This window comes from Equus asinus, chromosome 24, assembly GCF_041296235.1.
Source record: "Equus asinus isolate D_3611 breed Donkey chromosome 24, EquAss-T2T_v2, whole genome shotgun sequence".
Classification (NCBI taxonomy): Eukaryota; Metazoa; Chordata; class Mammalia; order Perissodactyla; family Equidae; genus Equus; species Equus asinus.
The window spans coordinates 57,378,258-57,398,096 of NC_091813.1; the positions used below are offsets into that span (position 1 = coordinate 57,378,258).

A 19,839-nucleotide genomic window follows, 5' to 3' on the forward strand; every position below is an offset into this window, starting at 1 on the left:
CAAGGCTGTTGTCAGCTGTGTTAGGATCGCAGCTGAGTGGGGCCAGCCCCAGGCACAGGAGTACCCAATTATTTCAGGCAGTGGAAGGCAGGGCTGATCCCCTTTGTGGCTGTTTCTGAAGCATGGGTCTTCTGCCACTAATAAACCCCACCCCCCACAGGTCCACACACACCATCAACACAGTTCTGGCCTGTGCACACTTCCTGATCCCCTGGAGCATACCCAGTCACCTCACTGCAGAGGTCCCCACACTCTCCACCAATGCTTCCCACAGTTCACCTGTTCCTCACACAGGCCCTGCCCCATGAGGTGGACACACTTGTCTGCCTGTAGAGGATGAAGGCACCCAGTCTATGCAGGCCAAAAAGTAGCCTGAGGGCTTGCTGTTGGGTGGGCCCAGTCCGTAGGGCAGGCTGCCTGCCCTGGCTGTACTGGATTAAGTCTGTGCCCCAATGGGTCTGGCAGACCCCTGGGCTAATAAGCCAGGTGAAGAACTCCAATGGCATCTGCTATTGTGTCAGCACACCTGTACTAGGTCAAAACAGTGGCTGGCACCAATGTTTCAGTCTCCAGAGAAGTCTCACCTCTCACCAAGATGCACCCAGAGCCTACCAGATGAGTCTCCCTCCACCAAAGGACTGTTAAAATTTCTTCCAGGTGATTTTAGGTTTCACTGTGAGTTGAGTGAATTTGTGTGTGGGCCTTTTAGAAGCTGGCTTTTTTTGCTTTACGTCCAATAGATTTTCTGGGGTATCTCCCATTGCATTTAATAGCTAGCAAAGCCATGTATTATGAGACTTGTCTCACTTGTGCTGAGTCTGAAGGATCCTTATAGTGGTAATATGCCCCCGCTAAGGTCCCCACTACTTCAGGGAAGGCTGCATACCTTATAGTGTCTCCCGCTGGCCAGCTGTGAAGCTCCACAGCTCACAGAGGTGGCTTTTTTCCTCTCCAGAGTGAATTTTGCCTCTTCAGCCTCAGTCAGGACTGTCCCTTGTTGTGGTTGGTTCTTTTTATCCAGTTTTCAGTTGTCTCTCTGGGGTAATTTTTCTAAGAATAGTTGTAAGTTAGTTGTTTTCATGGGAGGAGGTGATTTCAGCGTCTACCTATGCTGCCATCTTGATGAGATCTCCCACCTTGGTGGCTTAAAACAACACAAATTCATTCTCTCATAGTTGTAGAGTCCAGAAGTCTGAAATTTGTATCCCTGAGTCAAAAACGGAGCTCATACTACCTCCAGAAGCTCGAGGGGAAAATTTCATCATTGCTTCTTCCAGCTTCTAGTAACTGCTGCATCTTGTGACCACATCACTACGGTCTTCAAGCCTAGCATCTTCAAATATCACTCTGCTCTGTTCACATTGCCTATTTATATGTATAAAATATCCATCTGCCTCCCACTTATAAGGATACATGCAATTACTTTGAGCCCACCAAGATAATCCAAGATAATCTCCCCATCTCAAAATCTTTAATCACATCTGCAAAGACTTTAACAATTGTTTTTTCTATATAAAATAATATTCATAGGTTCCATGGATTATCTTTGGGAGGGCCATTTCTCAGTCTTCCATTTTATGTGTGGGGAGTGAAGGAACAGCAAAGTAATGAAATAAAGACAGTATTAGATATATGATATAAAATTTTTCAAATTCATGTGATATTAGTTTTGTAAAAATGCGTAATAATATCTTCTTGATTGTGATCTTCAAAGACCCAAAACACTAACCAGAGGCAATTTCATTTTCTTTAGTGCTATTGGGCTCGTCCAAGAAAGCTCAACACAGGGAAAACGACTCTTATTTAACTTTTGTAACAGTGATTACGAACACCAAAGAGATCAGTATGAATGACTTTTAGATTATTCACTTACTGGCAAAAATAAATACTGTTTTTTGATGTCACTTGTAAGCACAAGTGATGATCAATATGTGACCGTAAAACAGAAGTTGGCTTTTCAACAGTTTGAACGAGATTCTTTTCTCATCACTTATCACTTTCAGATCTGCATTGTATAATCTGCATCCTAAAACACTGCTATACAAAAAAAATATGTGAAGAAAAAAATCACTATTTAATTCTTAGACTGTCAAGTTGTCAGCTTTTAAAAGTATAGATTGGAATTTTATACTAGTTCTTATGTTTTATTAGCCTTTCAAATTCCTTATTTGCATACATAAATTAGAATGTTCCTATATAACTTGATTTATTATTATTTAGTATCAAAAGTCCTTTCAGTCTATCCTCCCGGCCTTAGGGCTGTAAATATCTTCCTATGAAATATTTTCCATGAGTTAAAAGGAAAGAAATCAGTCATATACAAGTGTCTTCATGCCAAATGAGTATCATTGTTCTTTCAATCAAAGGGAATTATTTTCTACTTTTTTTGCTTCGAGAAGAATAAAACACCTTGAGGGATACTAGGTTTATTCAGAGTTGCAAAAAATTTAATAGGCATGTTTATATGTTCATTAAAATAATGCCCGTTGGGTATTCTAGCATTTAGACTTAGAAATAGTCTGCTTAAGCAAAATATTTTCAGTATGATTGAATATGTCAAATTAAACTAAACATTTTAAACAAAATCCAAGTTTATAGAATTGATCAAAATAGAATAAGAAAATTACAAAAAGTTAAATAATAGAAAATTAATTGAGTAACTCATAGTGCATCATTTGCTTGACATGTATGTTGCAGAATACTCTGTGAGACTTTTTAACCAAGTGAAAAAAATCGGGTAACAATATGGAGCAAGATTCCTATTTAACAAAACATGTATTCATAGAAAAAAGAATGGCAACATATACACTAATGTGATACCAGTGGTTATATCTAAGTATGGTATTTTCTGTTTCCCTTTTCTGATGTTTGAAATTTTGAATATTTTTTACAATAAGAAATTTTTGTAATTGGGAGGAAAGCATAATAAATCTTATTTTAAAATGAAGTAAAGGTTAAGCAATCTTTAAAATGTTTAAGTAAATATAAAAATTACAGGCGGGGCTGCCCCGCTGGCATAGTGGTTAAGTTCACACACTCCACTTTGGTGGCCTGGGGTTCACGGATTTGGATCCTGGGTGCAGACCTACACACTGCTCATCATGCCATGCTATGGCAGTGTCCCACATACAAAATAGAGGAAGATTGGCACAGATGTTAGCTCAGGGTCAGTCTTCCTCACACATACACAAAAATAAATAAAAATAAAATAAAATAATTTTTAAAAATCACAAGAAACCTTCATCATATGACAGCAGCATTGGTAAAAAATAAGAAGGTAGAAATTGGCCTTACTCTATGGTCTCCCACATCATCTATGATTAGAATTGGATTTCTATCACATTCTGGCTAATTAACTGATCAGACCTTCATCCCTGGTCAAACTAGAAGTTGTAATAATAGTGTATTTTTATGTAGGTATGGTCCTTAAGGGACAAGTTTTTATAGCACGAAGTAGATACAACAGGATTTATGAAGTGGGAGATGGGATTTAAATCATAAAGCACAGTGTTACTTGTTACTAATGATAAAGTGATCAAGAACTAGGAAATAAGCTGCTTTATTTGGGCCATTTTTGCTCTTTTTCTTTTAATCATAACAATGGATGAGAAAAGGATGAGAATGCCTAGGCAGATTAAATGATACCACTGTTGAAGATGAGCAAATTAAGCTGAAATATAATTAAGTCTGAGCAAAAGATGAATATAGTCTAATCGTTTTGGCCAATGACATTTGTTTTTTGAGTATACATTTATATATATTAAAACACTTCATTGTTAATAATTCGAAATGCTTGCTTAAAGGAGTTGCTTTTAAGACATGATTTGCTAATACAATGCTTCTTAAGGATGCTTCTATCACAATGCATTAGAACTGATTACATTATTACTTTTGTATTAGCAGCGTGATATCACTGGTGATGGTGAGCTGATATGAGTTTTACTTCCTAGTAAAAATAATCATTCTTGAAAACCTTCCCACAGATTACATCGAGAGCATATCAATGACAAATAAAAATCATTTTAAGGGAGTAAGTGACTCAGTCATATCCTGTAATGTTTCTCTATAGCATCTATTTTAGTCACTTGCATCCAACTGGTGCTTAATAAATGTGGACTGATTCACTGGCCCAACTTTTCTAATGAAGCACTTATGGCATCATGCGGCCATTATTGAGTTGTACTACCCTCTTCATCTTCTAATAATTATTTTAAGATTACTGAATAGTGGTTTTCTAAATTATGGTAATTTTAAAGAAAGCACTAATATAATTTAGTCCATTCATATATATATATTTATATATGTCTGCACTCTCTCTCTTCTACATATATACACACTGTACCAGGCATTTTTCTGGTAAACAAAAAATATTGTCTCTGCCCTCCTGGAGTTTACAATCCAACTGCAACCTAAATATTTGAAAGGAGGCAAAGGAAGGAAAGGAAGGAAGGAAGGGAGGAAGGAGAAAGATAGAAAACAAATAATGAAATAGTTTGCAAGAAAGATGCTTCCTTGAGGGTCTGAGAAAAATCATTTTTATACATAAAATTTTTAAAAATGTAAGTTAAAGTGAAACATTAGAAAATGGATATAGTTGTTATTCAATATTTCACTTAGTAACATCTTGCATGAGAAGTCTTCTGGTATCAAAAAAGGCACAAGTAAGCAAATATAGAAATATTTCCTTTGAAAAGTTGAATATTCTTTACTAATACATTATTCCAATATGTATCTCTCTCCCCAAACACTAGAGAAAAAGAAATAAGAAATTAGAAGCCAGATAAAACAGAAATTTAAATCTCCATTTCAAGTAATGCTTGCTTCTGAACTTTAATGAGTAACCCCATTTTTTTCCTAAAATTCATTCTAGAATCATTGTGAATTTGTGAGAAAGATAGGAAAATTCACTTGTCTTAAATAATAGTCTTCCTTTTCCAGAATTTTTCCAGCAGAGGAAGTCATTTTGTAAATACAATGCCATCAAGCTTCCAGCTTTTCTCAAAATAATTTCTAAATTGAATATAATTCGAATAAAAATTAAAAAGTTGTATCTGTGTATATGTGTACATGAAAACCTGAAAAACTGATGCTAAAATTTATATGCTTTGTGTATATTAAATGTACTTTAGAATTAAAAAAATACAGAGTTTAGTTTTAGGTAGCTTTATTGTAAAACAGAAAGGTGGAAAAACACTGGCAGTATCATTAAGATGTGACATTATTTTCCAATAAAATGTTTATCAGCCTTTTATTTTGAGGCTCTGCCTTTCTAATTATTATGTAACCATGCATATAAAAGCACTGTGTCTCTGAACTTTGCCAACATTTTGGCCTATCATGATTGATAGCCTTAACTAATTTTTATTTTCTACAGCTAATTTGATTTTATCATTAGAGCCACAAATACAACAGGGAAACCATGATTATTCAATTACCTTTTTCAACTGATAATCTTTACCATTTAGCTGGAGACTCAAGTTCAATCTACCTCTCAAATGGTCCACTTAGTGCTGCAAAAATCAACCCTTAAAGAGTGAATTTCACCATACAATGGGATTTGTCTATCATCACAGATAATATCTCGTAATTTTTACTGAAACATAAAATATCAGGGTTTTTTTTTTTTCACAAGAAAAGATGAGGCTAAAGAAAAATAGTTTTTTTAGCAGAAAACAAGTTAGGTGATAGCTGGCAACTATGATACTCGTTATCCTGTTAGTTTCTTTCTCCTGGGCAGGATATCACTTTCAATGATATTCAAACTGAGCAATTGTCAATTATATTCCATCAACTCGCTGTAGCAACTGGCAAGACGTTAGTACAGATCTTTACGTTCTTAAATAATTATGACAAGTAATTTTAAGAACAGTGTGAAAGATAGGGTTTATTGACAAGAAACATTCATAGGCCAAATTACAAGGGAGAACAAAATGGTCAATGTTTAGGCAACTAGGCGGAACCTAATTGGAAAAGATTTGATTTTGATAAATGCCAGCTACTAAATAAAAAAGAAAATATGAAAAAGAATAAAGAAAAGAGGAGAATGAAGAAAGGAGGTATAAGGTACAGGAGAGAGAGTTAATGAGTAAAGTTAAAAGACATGAAGCTGGATTAGGTAAAGGCCCGCCTTTGGATAATAACGCAAAGCAGGGCTGAGCCTCCTGAGCAGGAGTGTGGGTTTCTGTGTTGATTAAAGTTGCCACACCAGTAAAAGTGATAATTCTCTTTTGTAAATCTTTAATGAAGTAAAGTGTATTGTGAGGCTAACTGGTTTGTAATGAAGTATACAATAAAATGATAATAAGTAAGTGCAAAGATATGGAAGGCAGATTTATTATGTTCCTTCTGGACATGTCCTTCTGGATTACTCTGGGAGAAAAGGGATAAAAATGAGAACAAAATCCTTACTAATAAATACTGTAAAAAAGTAACTCACAAAAGAAGATATAGAAAATGCTTCATACCCACTTATGTAGTTTGCTAAACCAGAAATAAAAACTTATTGTTTTAATTATCTAAGTGAAGAAAGGTTTGTTTTATAAAATGCCATCCATATATCAATGTTGTCATTAATGTTTCAAAAGAGAAAATATTCTAGGGAAGACTATGTGGCATTCAGGAAACAAGTCTAGATTGCAGGTTCAATTAGATGGAGGAGTGTTTTGCATGGGTTATTGTAGAAAGTATATTTTGTAATGTCCTAAGGAGATGAAAATTTGGGAATTACTGCTGTACTACTTGAAAAAGGAGAAGTAATGACATAACATAATCATCGTAATAAAATGGCAACACGTAGTAAGAACTCAAACAGTGACCCCTTTCAAACATTCTGGTGCTCCATCTTCATATAGATTATGTGAACATGCTACTATTGCTAAGACTATTTTGCATTGGAGGAAACTGGAGTGTAGTGAGACACGTGCCTTCAACGTAGCCACAGAGCTCCTCAGTGACAGAGCCAGACTTTAGGTCCCAAGTTCTTAATCTTTATATGCTATTTATTTGCATGTGACCCATTATCTTACCTATCCTTCCATAAAATTATTAATTTTGGTGACTAAAACATAAATTTTTCAACTTGATATTTTTAACTATTTAAAATATAAACATAACTTTTTAACTATTTAAATATAACATAATTTATATTTACACATACCCATAAATGCAAGTAACTAAGTGTGAGGGAGAGCTAAATTAACCTGGATGAAAATTCCAAATTCTTATCATGTATTCAATATATAATATTGGAAAAGTGACTATGCTATGTATACCTCATGGATACAGGTAACATTTTTAATATTTAATGAGCTTAAAATATAATTTCAGTTGGGAAATAGAGAAGCCACAGCATTGACCTTCTTTAATGCCCCATCAGGATGCACGCCTGCCAGTGACGAATTTTCAGGCATATTTAATATACGTCCTACAGTTTGTTTCCTCAGCTCTTAACAAATATTTCACTCATGCTACTCTTTTGGCTTTTAGTAAATAGTGCTTATTTGGCTCTCCATTTTAAATAAGGTGGGCAAAGTATGTCACTATGAACACAGGACATGATAAAACACTTCAATCAGTCATTGCTTCATTCTATCTTACAGTCACTTAAACCAAGGCACTGGAGATGGTAGGCATTCTTTATTTTTTTCTCACCTTGTTACCCTTAAAGTGGGCCCTAGCACTTCATTACATTTCTAGAACTAAAATCCAAATCTGCTAAACAGTTGCTAGGTCTAGATTTTTAGTTTTTTAAAAAAGTTTTGTGAAATGAATTCACATTTCATAATACTGAGCAAACCTGGATGTCTCATTAGATCTCTGTTCTAGAACTGAAGTTCTCTTCTGCAGCCTGCTCAGCTCCCTGACCCCGTTTCCAGTCCCCAGCCCGGATACAGTCTCTCAAATCCTTTCTGTTGTCTTGGACTCTTTAGTTTTGCCCTCACTGTATTCTCACTGAGCAATGCACATATTCAGCAGTTAGATAAACTCATCCCCTGGAAACCAGCTGAGTCACTATTATTACATTATTATGCATTGTGTCAGTGGGCTCTACTCCTCATACTACATGAATGAGCATAGTGTTCTCATATAAACCAGGTCTTGGAGGGGGGAAAGTGTTCTGCATCCAAAAATAGTAAAATTATCTCCATATTGCTCTTCATTCATTCACTGATTTACAAAATAATTTCTGAGTAGCTATTTTGTGTAAGTGCTAAGTTAGCAATTTAGGGATATAAGCATAAATTTTAAAAAGCTCCTTTTCTCAAACACCTTGTCATTGGGTGCTGGATGAAAATATACAAATAATTGGATATAAGATATTTGGAATGATATTAGGGCAAGCAAGGTCTATTGGAGTACTAATCGGGGCTAGGAAGATTCTGATTGGATATCACTCAGAAGGTGATATTTAAATTGACCTGGAAGAAAAATAAAATGTTGCTAGGTGGTCAGAGGAGTACCTAGGGGAAAGAAAAATTATTAAGTGATAAAGGATAACATACAAAATGGCACAGAAGTGAGAAATAGCTTTCCATGTCTGTGGAACAGCAAGTAATCGGATGTGTCTGTAATCCATAATGACTTGAGAGAGGAACTGAAACATGTGTCCGAAAAGATAACACGGTACAAGATCAAGGAGGTCCTTGAACTATAAAATAAAGATTTGGGAATTCACTAGATAAAAAAATAAGAGCCATTGGTATTCATTTCTCAGAGAAATGACATAATAGCCTCTTGTCCCATTTTAAAAAATTTCCGCCTGATGTTTTCTTTGTTTACAGCTCCTCCCACCATAGCCCTTCCAACCCCCCCCCCCCCATTCTATTCGGTAAAGGCCATAAATTAGCTTGCTTCACCTCTTATGGAAGGTGTTTCACCTCTTGTATTAAGCTTTGCAGGACTACTTTTCCTCGGGGTAGTTTAAATACTTCCATCTTCCTTTCTTGTGCTCAGACTATAAATCTTTTGATGATTCTTGTATAATAATCATCTCTTTTCTTATCTCTCTCTCTCACTTGACTTGAATTCAGGAAGACTTTATCATTGGTCTTTGTATCCTTAATGTCTTCCTAGTCTGTTGCCGTCTAGATGCTTAATAAATTTCAGTTGACCAAATGCTCAGAAATGTCTTGGTGAGAAGAATTTGTTGTCAGTGAAGAAAGCACACTGAATAGACAACAGAATAAAATTAGGGATAGTAACTAGATGGTCACTGTGACGGGACATCAGAAGAGGATAAAATAAGAAGGTAAAGAGAGAAATGAAAAAAAAAGACACTAAAGAAAAGAAAGCTGATTAGATAGGACAAAAACATGGGGATGGATTTGAAGATGATGCTAGATAACTTGGAGAAAGGTCATATGTTATCAAACATGAGGTTGATTTTGCTCAAGGCAGATATAAGTTGTCTTTTTGATGAGTTTTATTTGATCTATCTATTGGAGCATCCACTTTTTTTAGCTGTCTAGAAACTGTAATCATTCCCCTTTAAAACAGAAATGTGGGCTGCTACTTCTTTTGTCTAGAAACCTAAAAACTATCCCTAAGTAAGTTTGAGCTGTAATACTCTAAGAGTCCGTAACGGTGAGAAAAAAATCAACAGAGAGAGAAATCTACATCTCATCCTGTTCCTTAGAAAGAAGCAATATCTAATATTTCCCACTAATCTTAAGATTTGGGTGTTCACAAGTTCAAATCTATTTAAATCCTACTCAGCTGATTCAAAATTAATTATATGTTATTTCTCTCTTGCTTTTCTACAGTATGCTGTCTGGCTAGTCCTCTGGGTTACGTGGAATGTGTTTGTTATCTGCTTCTATTTGGAGGCTGGGGACCTCTCAAAGGTAATTTGCCATCTGATTTGCCTGAGTCATCAGTAGTGTGTTAACAAGCCCCTTGCTAAGTCAGGCAGAGTCCCACCCTGCTCTTGTCACTTAGATGCACCTCAAATGAAGGTAAATTGAAAGATGTCCTCGTCTCAGTCTCTGCATTTCTACTGTCAAAAGTATGTTTTAGTGTGTCACCAAAATGTGCTTTTATTTTTTTAAACAAAACCAGTGTACATATTGATCATTACAGTGACCATGCTGCTGAGTACTTTTAACATATTGACTGCTGAGAGATTTCTGAAGCAGAATAGGCATTTTTTCAAAGATAAAATCCTGAAGATTTTGGAAATCACTTAGTTTGCTTATTACTCTACTAAAGATTTTCCTGACTGGACCCAAATAGCCATGCAATACTTCAAACAATTAATTGATTTTAGTTGAATAAAATTGTTACCAGAGGAATGCTGTTTATTACATAAATGGATAAAGTAAACATTTGATTCTAAAATAGTTTAGGAAAGACTTAAAATACTTGTTTTTTCATTCAGTTTCTATTGTGTGCTGTCTTCGTGTGACTGTGTGTATATTTGTGTGTTTCTGTGTGTGTATTGCTATTAGAATGCCATTACTGTTGAAATAATGTAGTTTTTAGATCTCTAAAATGAGCATCCTTCTTTTACTGGAATGCAGTTAACAGTAAATGAATCAAATGAGACAATGCATTCAAAGCAGTAGGAAATCTTGCTTGAAACGTGAGAGAGTTGCAAGCTTGAAGTAACTTTAAAAAAAACAGAGATTGCAAAATGTTCTTTTATCTGTCCCTTATTAGAGCAAAATGACCCTGCAAAGACGTTGTCATTTTTAAAACTCAGAGATGATAATCTGCTTTAAAAGAGCTAAAAACTCTCCAGGAACTACTTTGCAGGGCTATATATTTGAAGGGGCGGGGGATGGGAGTCATACAGGAGCTTCATAAAGCACTCCGAGTATTTTCAAGGATGTTTATTTATTATTTAACTGTGCTATGTGGCTCTATATCAAGTATTAAAAATCTTGATTTGTTGTGTTCAATGGCAAATGGTGAAAGATAAAATAAGAGGGTGACATTACAGCAAGAAATAAAGTCTGTGATTTCATGATCAGATTTTGGGCAAGTCCTCACTGTGGCCTTCTGCAAAATCTGCCCTGGTGGATGGCAGATTTTTGTGACTTTTGCAGGGCCTTGTCCTCCACACTCTTGGCAACAGGAAGATGCCGTGATCAATGAAAAGAAATTCTTCAGGTGGCTCTAGAAGGACGCAGACAGGATTGCTGCTTAAAACTCACGTTCCCTCCATGCCAGAAAAGCATACGTGCTTCCCAGGATTTGAATTACTTACCCAATTTATACACCTTGGCTTCTCTATAATCCACTTTGTTCAAAGCAATTCCACAGTACAATGTCTTTTAATGATATTTTCTGTTTTAAACAATCATCTTTAAAATTGGAAGGCAGTTGTTCAGGCATATTGAGTAAAATGATCTAACAGATCAGAGTTTACCTAATATATATAAAAAAAGAGAGAGGTTTGAACCAAGCTGGCTGCACCGATGTTCTGTAATTGTGCTCATTGCTTCACGTGTGGACTGCAGGCACAGAATAAAGCTTGTGATCTCATGGCAGTGGACATGGGCATTGAAACCACAGTGAGGGAACATCCTAAAACATTATAGTTCAAGACAGTTGCAACCCAAATGACTAATTCTTCTAATGGACTCAGGCAGGTAATGATTGTCCTTTGGCAATGAAGCAGTTAAAAATATTTCCTTTTCTTTTCATCTTATAAACCAAGGTTAGGCTCTGCAGAGCACATGAAAATTTAATAATTTCCTTTTAACAAATAATCTAAAGGAAAACCATAAAGGGCAAAGTTATATAGTTTTCCGTATGGGGTTTTTCCTCCCTTACCCATTCAAAGGGTTTGAGAAAGCTGTATTTAAACTTTTTATTTCTTTAGCTTCTGCAACTGTCTCACATTCTTCAAGTAATACAGTGCCAGAAGGAAGCAATGGTGATTGAAAAGCACACAGATATGTGAAAACTCAAAAATAGAACTCCTGAAACTGCTGATAATACTTAGATTACAGAATATAAACTGATTTTTTCTCATCCCACCAAAACAAATAAAATAGTTTGACCATATGAATGGGTCAGTTTGTTTGAGGTTGAGGGAGAAATATGGGAAATAGAATCAGGGAGGAAAATTCAGTGGTCTTCGTCTATGTGAAAGAAAGGTTTATTTCCATAAAACGTTTTGTAAAGAGGTGATTCCTTCGTATTGAATACTGGCCAGAAGAGATAAAAAGCGGTAAAATATTAAGGCAAAGTCTAGTTACATGTTAGAGTTTAGAATTTTGTGTTGTCATTTTTCAGTGTCTTTTCTGCTTTTGCTGCTAAGCTCTCCACCATGTAGTTATGAATGAAAGAGATTAGAGTCATTAACCAACTCAGTGTGTACGTTCAGTGATGAAATGGCTTAATTACTATAATATGATACACAGGACCGAACTGTGTGATGTTCAGTTTTCTTTAAACCCATAGTTGTATAGATCATGTTTTGTTCATCAAAAATTCTGTGTAAATCCAACATTATTATTAAAATATCAATTAATATATTTTAATTATTATCCCCATGAAAGTAAAGGAAATTAAAACTAATCAACCAGAGAAACTGCTTTTTAAAAATTTTATGTCAGTGAAATTAACATAATGGGAATGTAATATGAAATGGTACATAATATGATAGCAACAAATAAACATTTACATTGCATTATAATGTTTTCCACATTATTTACATTAATGGTGTAGATATTAGTGTTGTAACTAAAGATCCTAAGGCATCCTACAGTGTGTTACTTCCTGGGTTGATATTTTAATACATACCCTGCTAAGGAAACAGAGATGACATTAGTCTGTAACCAAAAGTGTATGCTAACTTTCTAACAATTGCCTTTTAGCATTAAATGTGACCAGGACTATTGGATTAATCGTTTTGAGAATTCATCACATAAATAGTGTTATTGTTCTGTTGTATTATTCTAGGAAGTTGTGATTCCCTTGCTCATATCAAACACAGAGAAATGGGAACTAATCCCAGCTATCAACTGAGTTGAGTTATTTTGAAAAAGAATAGATCTGCTGTTTGTTCTGTAGTAATTTTTGACTTCAAAGTGCATAGCAGAAGGAAAACACATAATATGGTAATTCACCTATTAGGTTCATCACCTGGGAAAATGAAATTTATGAAGTAGTTTTTGAATAGTAATGCACAAGGAAAACATTTGTAGTCTTTTGGTTACCTGCAAAAGCCTGTATTTTATTGGATGTGATATAATTGTAAATTACTCTTGGGCTGAAATATTCGAACACTTTTCTTTGTATGACTATTTTGATATCTCAGTTTCTACTTTTGTAATTTGTGGGGCACCATTAGTGAGTGATGCACTTATTTTTAGAGATAAAACAATAAACTTACAGATCATGAAAGAGTAACCAAGAGATTATTTTACACTCAAAACAAGCCAATTTGTTTGTATTTAACCCTTCGAGTCTAGGGTTGCAGATACATATCTCTCAGGCTTCGTTCTATTATCAGAAACCTGTCTAGTTAAACACAGCTAGCCTAAAGCAATTAATTATACTTATTGATATGTATGTTTTACAATGAACATTTTTAATAGCAATATCTAGAAAGCTGCCATATTTTAATAATTTTGTTGGTTGCTTCTGAGATCTAGATATAAGTCTTCATTTAAAAAATTTGATATATAAAAATGCCATGTAAGAATGTGGCCTATTTAAGCTTTGGGGAATAAAATTGCACTCTTGCAAATGTAAGAGACAGGAAGAAGATAAAACCGGTCATTCACTCTAGGCAATAGGGAAGAAATCCTTAAAACCAGATGCGAGTGCCGTGTAGAATAATGTACTATTGCAACAATCCCAGGTTTATTCTTTCTATTAAAAAAATGTATTATTCATTTAAAAAGAGGTATCCTATACTTGGATATTTTCTGCTCAATGAAATCAGTGCTTGTATCGAAATTTGCTTTTATGATTTCATATGGAAAAAGGTGGTGTGGAGAGACACCTGTTATAATCATTTTTTATTTGAATTAATGCTGTTCTTCAAGAAGTAAAAATATCTATGCAATTACTAATAAACAAAGCATCCTTCTGTAATTGATTTAAGACTAAATTTAACAAATATCAAGAGGACAGCTGATTGGATTCATATATTTTATTTTGCTTTTCTCGCTGTAAAATGTATATAGTCTAAGAAAACTTCAATTAACTGTTACTAAACTAATTGGAAAAATTTTCCTTTCCCAACCATCAAAATAGATTTTGTTTTAGGATGTAGAATAAAGTGTCCTACGTGTTATTAATAATTAAATATAAAGTAATTTTTCCCCAAAATAGAAATGAACCAACCTATTGTAATTTGGTCAAACTGTCACGGCCTCTCTTCTCTTGTTTTCTTTAATAATGTATTGAATTAAACTGCTATTTTTTTACTTCTTCAATTCTCTTTCATTTGCTTAATCTTTCCACTTATTTTTAATAGTCCTAAAGTGAGGATTAGGGTCCTTGAAACTTCTTACTTCTCTGTTTACATTCTTTCACTTGAAAATACCATCCACTGTCATAATTTCATCTCTTCACATGTGTCCACCAGATTTACATCTCCAATCCTGAGCTTGTTGCTAAGTTAAAGTCCTACATCTCTAACTTTCCGATGGTGTCATGTCAATCCCATTGTCACCTTAAATTCAGCATATCCAAAAGGATCTATCATCATCCCCAAAGAATCCAGCTTCCTTAATTCACTTCTTACTCAGAGAAGAAAAAAATGCAAAATTCATTTTCAAAAAATGCATAAAAGAGGAAAAAGAATTATTAAGGGGGGGTGTAGGTTATAGAAATCTTTATATATGGACAATGAGATGAAGCAAGGAATGTATATTTTTATTATTTACATAGTGCTTGTGTGTGTGTGTGTGTGCATTGTAAACTTCAGACACCAATAAATCAAAAACAGTAAAGATCTTCCAAAGTAATGGTACTCTGGAAAACTAAGTATCTCAAAGGATGAGTTGACCTTTTGAAGATGCTATACCCTGGGGGCATTTACTGATTCCGGTTGGGGCAGAAAGCTAAGAATCCAGGCTTTGAACCCTTAGAAGGCTATTTCTGGGTATGTATAAATCAGCATAGCTTTAAGGGAGAGGGCCTCAAGCATATGGACAATTTTCTTGTTAGACATTTGATGAATTCCGTGTAAGGCTAAAAATATAAATGGAAAGACTGAAAAGCAGAGTGAAAATTTCTTGGCAGTCTTGCAAACTGGAGATTGAAGATAAGAGGCAGCCTCTACAGAATAAACTAGACTTACAGTTGAGGAACCTGGAGAGTAAGCCAGGAGCAAAGGAAATATACACTAAACATTACGAGGACTAAAATCCAGGCTCAACTCAGCACAGTCCTTGATTGAAATAAGCTGGTCAGCCATCACTTTACCTGCCTAGTTGAGAGAAAAGGGAGACATCTCAAGAGAAAGATATTATGATCTCAGACCTTTACAATGTCTTTATGTCCATGATATCAGGCAATTGAAAATTCCTACACATGCTAACAGAGACAACCACATTACTGAAAGTGAAGAAAAAAATAGACAATTGAGAAAGACCAACAGATGATTCAGATATCAGTAATTACCTGATAAGGACTTAAAAAAAAAAAACAGTATAATGAAGAAAATAATGGGAAACACTAAAGGTAATATATTGAAAAATGAAAAATTTACTGTCAGAGAGTTTGGATCTACATAAAGAATCAAATGAAAATTCCAGAAGTGAAAAATATAGTATTTAAAAATAAGAACTCATTAAGGGTGTTTGATAGTAGATTTAAAAGATTAGAAACCAAGATTGGTGAACTGAAGGATGAGTCAATAAAAAGTATCCCAACTGAAGCATGTAGATAGGTTAACAAGTACAAAGAGGAAAGAATAAAAATATAGAAAAGAATGTCAGAAACATATGGGGCTCAGCTTAAGATTCTATACACAACAATTGAATTCCCAGAAGAAAGATAGAATTGGACAGAAGCAATGTCTGAAGCGATAATGACAGAGAATTTTCCAAAACTGATTAAATACATCAACCCATAGATTTAAGAAGACTTTCAGATCTCAAGTGGACTAAATACCAAGAAAACCACATCCAGGTATAAATTAGTAGCACTGTTGAATATCAAAGAGAAAATCTTAAAAGCCACCAAAGATAAAAGACCCTTTGCCTTTAAAAGAATAGCAAATTTTTTAAAGGATAGAAAACATGTATTTTACTCATATGTATGTGAGTAAAAAAATACAAAACCATAGTATTAAAGTTTTTTGGAATTTAAATGTATGTAGAACTAAAATGGATGACAACAATAACACAAAAGGTAGAAGAGAGTTTGCGTTCTAAGTTGCTAGTATTATCATGGAAATTGTAAAGGTAATATTTATATTTAGGTTATGATATTCCAAGGGTTAATAATTTCTAGTGTATGACTAAAAGAAAGCATAGCTACCAAATAGCAACTATAGATGAAAAAATTAAATAATAGAAATAATCGATTAATCCAAATGAAACAAGGAAAGGAGAAAAACAACAAAAAGCAGAGAGGTCAACAAGAAAAAAATACCAAGATGGATGCTATAATCCCAAATATATCAATAATTACACTAAATGTAAGTAAACTAAATACTCCAGTTAAAAGACTAAGATTGTCAGTCTGGATAAAGACACAAAACCCAATCATATGTTGGCTATAAGAGATACACCTTAAATATAAGGATTTAGATTAAAAAGTTAAGAAAAAGTAGAAAATATTTGTCATGTAAACATACACCCAAAAAATGATGTAATAATTCTATATCAGTCAAGATAGTATTTAAGGCAAGAAGCATTATGAAAAATAAAAATGGTATGCCACAATGAGAAAAAAGTCAACCCATATGAAGATACTGCAATCAGTACTGCCTGAATAAAATAATATAACTTTGATGTATATAAAGCAAAAATTAACAGAATTAAGGGGAGAAATAGCCATATCCACAATCACAGTGGGAGATTTTTAACACTCCTCTCTGAATACATCAATCAGATCAAAATTCAAAAAGGATATAGAGTATCTACACAACACAATTGCAAATTTAATCTAATTGACTTACATAGAACATTACACCAAACAGTAAAAGAATACATATTATTTTCAAAGGCATATAGAACATTCAATCATAAAATGATTCAAAACATAGAATGGTCAAAATATAGACTGATTTGCAATCTGACCACTATGGAATTAAGCCAAAAAACCAGCAGCATCTTATAAATTAAGCAATACAATTCTAGATAGCCTCTGGGCCCAATAGGTTGTAATGATCAGAATATATTTTGAAGTGATAAAATCTTGGGAGCATGAAGCTAAAGAGGTGCTTAGAGTAAAATATATGACCTTACATGGAGATATCAAAAGAGAGGAAGTGCTGAAAATCAATGATCTAAGTTTCCGTATCCAGAAATTAGCAAAGGAACAGCAAATGAAACCTCCCCCCCCCAAAAAAATAGAAGGATTGAAATAGTGAAGATAAGAGTAGAACTCAATGAACGTACAACAGGAAAAAAAAAAAATCAATAAAGCCAAATTTTTCTTTAAAAATGTTAATAAAATTGATAAAAAGTCTATCAAGAGAGATCAAGGGAAAAAATAAGAAAAAATACATTTTACTAATATCACAAAGGACCCTACAGATTAGATAGTGAGACAAAGAGTATATTATAAACAAGATTAAGCCAATATATTTGATAATCAAGATGGCACGGACAAATTCTTTGGAAAATACAACTTGAAATAAATTAAAAACCTGAATAGTCTTTTATTCATTAAATACATTGAATCATTAATCAAAACCTTTGACAGGAAAAAAAAATCACCTCATCTCCACATGGCTTCACTAGTGACTTCTTAAAAATATTTAAGAATGTTGTAATACAAATCTTACACAAACTCTTTCAAAGAGTAAAGTGGGAATGCCTCCATCTCATTTTATGAGACCAGAAAACATTGCTTTTTGGAGGTAGGTGTGATTGTCAAATGACCTACAGATTACTGAATTAAAATCTAATAATGTAAACAAGAATAAAGAAAAAATGCTAAATATCTCCCCATAACTATATAATTATATATTATTTCCAGACTACATTGTAATATTTATTTATATTTCCATCTCTCCTACTAAACTTCAGTTTGCTAAAAGGTCATATGTTATCATCATTATTCAGGAGACTGTCACTGAGCTGCCATAACAGCAGCAAGGAATTATAGAATCAAGAGCATTTTTAGATATTTATAAATAAGCCCATCTGATACATCATAAAACAAATGCAACAAGTTGCTCTTATCGATATATTCTAATAATTTCTTTAGTTAACTGTCCCTTCTCCAATGTGTGATAATGTTTTATTCATTCCCAAGAGTGAAGGAAATGTCAGACACGCGAACGATGCCATTGGAATGAAATCAAATCCTAAGAGAGTGGATTTCAGTAACTGAATAGCTCCACCAAAGAAAGTTGCTAGAGGCATTCCCTTCTACTCCGCTAGCGCATGCATAACTCTCAGGGCTGGCCCAGTGCTCTGTGGTGGTAGCAAGCACAAAGAAAGTAATCCAAGCAGCTGGCTACCTAGATCAGTCCTTTTCAAGATTCATTTCACAGTTCTCCTGTATCCTCTAATAGTTGAGTGGCTTTCTCTGTATCTATAAGAATTAGATGGCACATATAGTTTCCATGGCTCTAGTAAATTAACTGCTCTAATTTGTACTTTGTTACTTTCATGTCTTTCCCTCGTGCTGGTTCCCCCTCCAAATGTCCCTCTGAGTGTGAAGAACCCTATCCTTTCTTTTGTGGGGCTTAAAGTAGTCTTGGACATTGAAAGGAGGAGCTTCCACATAGAATAATCCCCATGAGCATTAGCAAAATCTTGGGCATGAGCAAGCATTATTTCTGCTGTGTGATTCTGAGGCATCATGCATGTAAAATGTTGGTAGAAGGTCCTCCCAGAGAGCAATGAGAACAGGCATTCTGAGAAGTTCCCTGGAATAGCAGAATGGTCTTCAGGTGTTGATTTGACTCCTTTGGGTCTCTAGGCTGCTGGCAAAGTTCAATATGACAGCCTCAGAATGCTGACTCAGCTGCTCTCCACATTGACCAGTCCCTGCTCCCCATTCAAAGGCACACCCTGTCCCAGGACTCCAACTTCTCCTACTCCATTCTCTCTACATTTGGACTTGTATGGTCTTATCTATCCTTTTTCCAATCTGTTATTAACAAATACACTATGTGCCGTTTTCCTTACCCAATCTTTCTTTTTCAGTAACCTTTTATTTCCTCTTATAAATCAAAAGCTTTGCTTTCAAAGCTATTATTTCTGACGTGGACTTTGAGAGTCTCTTTTGGAAGACAAAAATAAAAATTCAAGCACTAACCATTAATTTTTGCATTCCTACTAAAACAATGGTAATTCTCTCAGCAATAAGGATGCCGCTGACTCACTAGGCAAAGTATGCAAAAAGTGAGCCTGAAAAATAAAGGCACAGAGATTAATATTCCAGGATAATATCCTGCTGGAAATTTTAAAAAAGCAGATAGAAACATAGTCTAAGCAATTGCCATTCCTGTTCTCTAAAGCCTGGTTTGTAGAGATCATCCTAAAACAGCAATTTTTACTGTGTGCCAAATTAAAACAGCCATGCTTATTATTTGCAGAGTCATGTAGAAATACAAGAATATGTTTGCATTAAGAGTTCCATGGCTTTAAATTTAGAAACACTTGAATTTTTTAAAAAATTGAAAACCACTACATTTTTTTTACAATCTTGGAATAGTTGGTCCAGATTAGAATAATCTCATATTAACTGGGC

General features: G+C 34.4%; 1 protein-coding gene across 4 annotated transcripts in view; it reads left to right on the forward strand.

Moving 5' to 3' along the window:
* Window positions 1–19,839, forward strand: part of NKAIN2 (sodium/potassium transporting ATPase interacting 2) — a 919,540-nt gene that overhangs the window by 486,828 nt on the left and 412,873 nt on the right. For 3 of the 4 annotated variants that reach the window (XR_001399934.3, XR_006519185.2, XM_014852938.3), the window contains one exon: window positions 9,762–9,842. The exons of the other annotated variant lie outside the window; for it this stretch is intronic. Coding sequence is in view for 1 of the 3 variants with exons in the window: in XM_014852938.3 (XP_014708424.1) it covers window positions 9,762–9,842 (81 nt within the window). In the remaining 2 variants the exon portion in view is untranslated. The remainder of the gene's footprint in view (window positions 1–9,761; window positions 9,843–19,839) is intronic. 4 annotated transcript variants of the gene reach the window in all.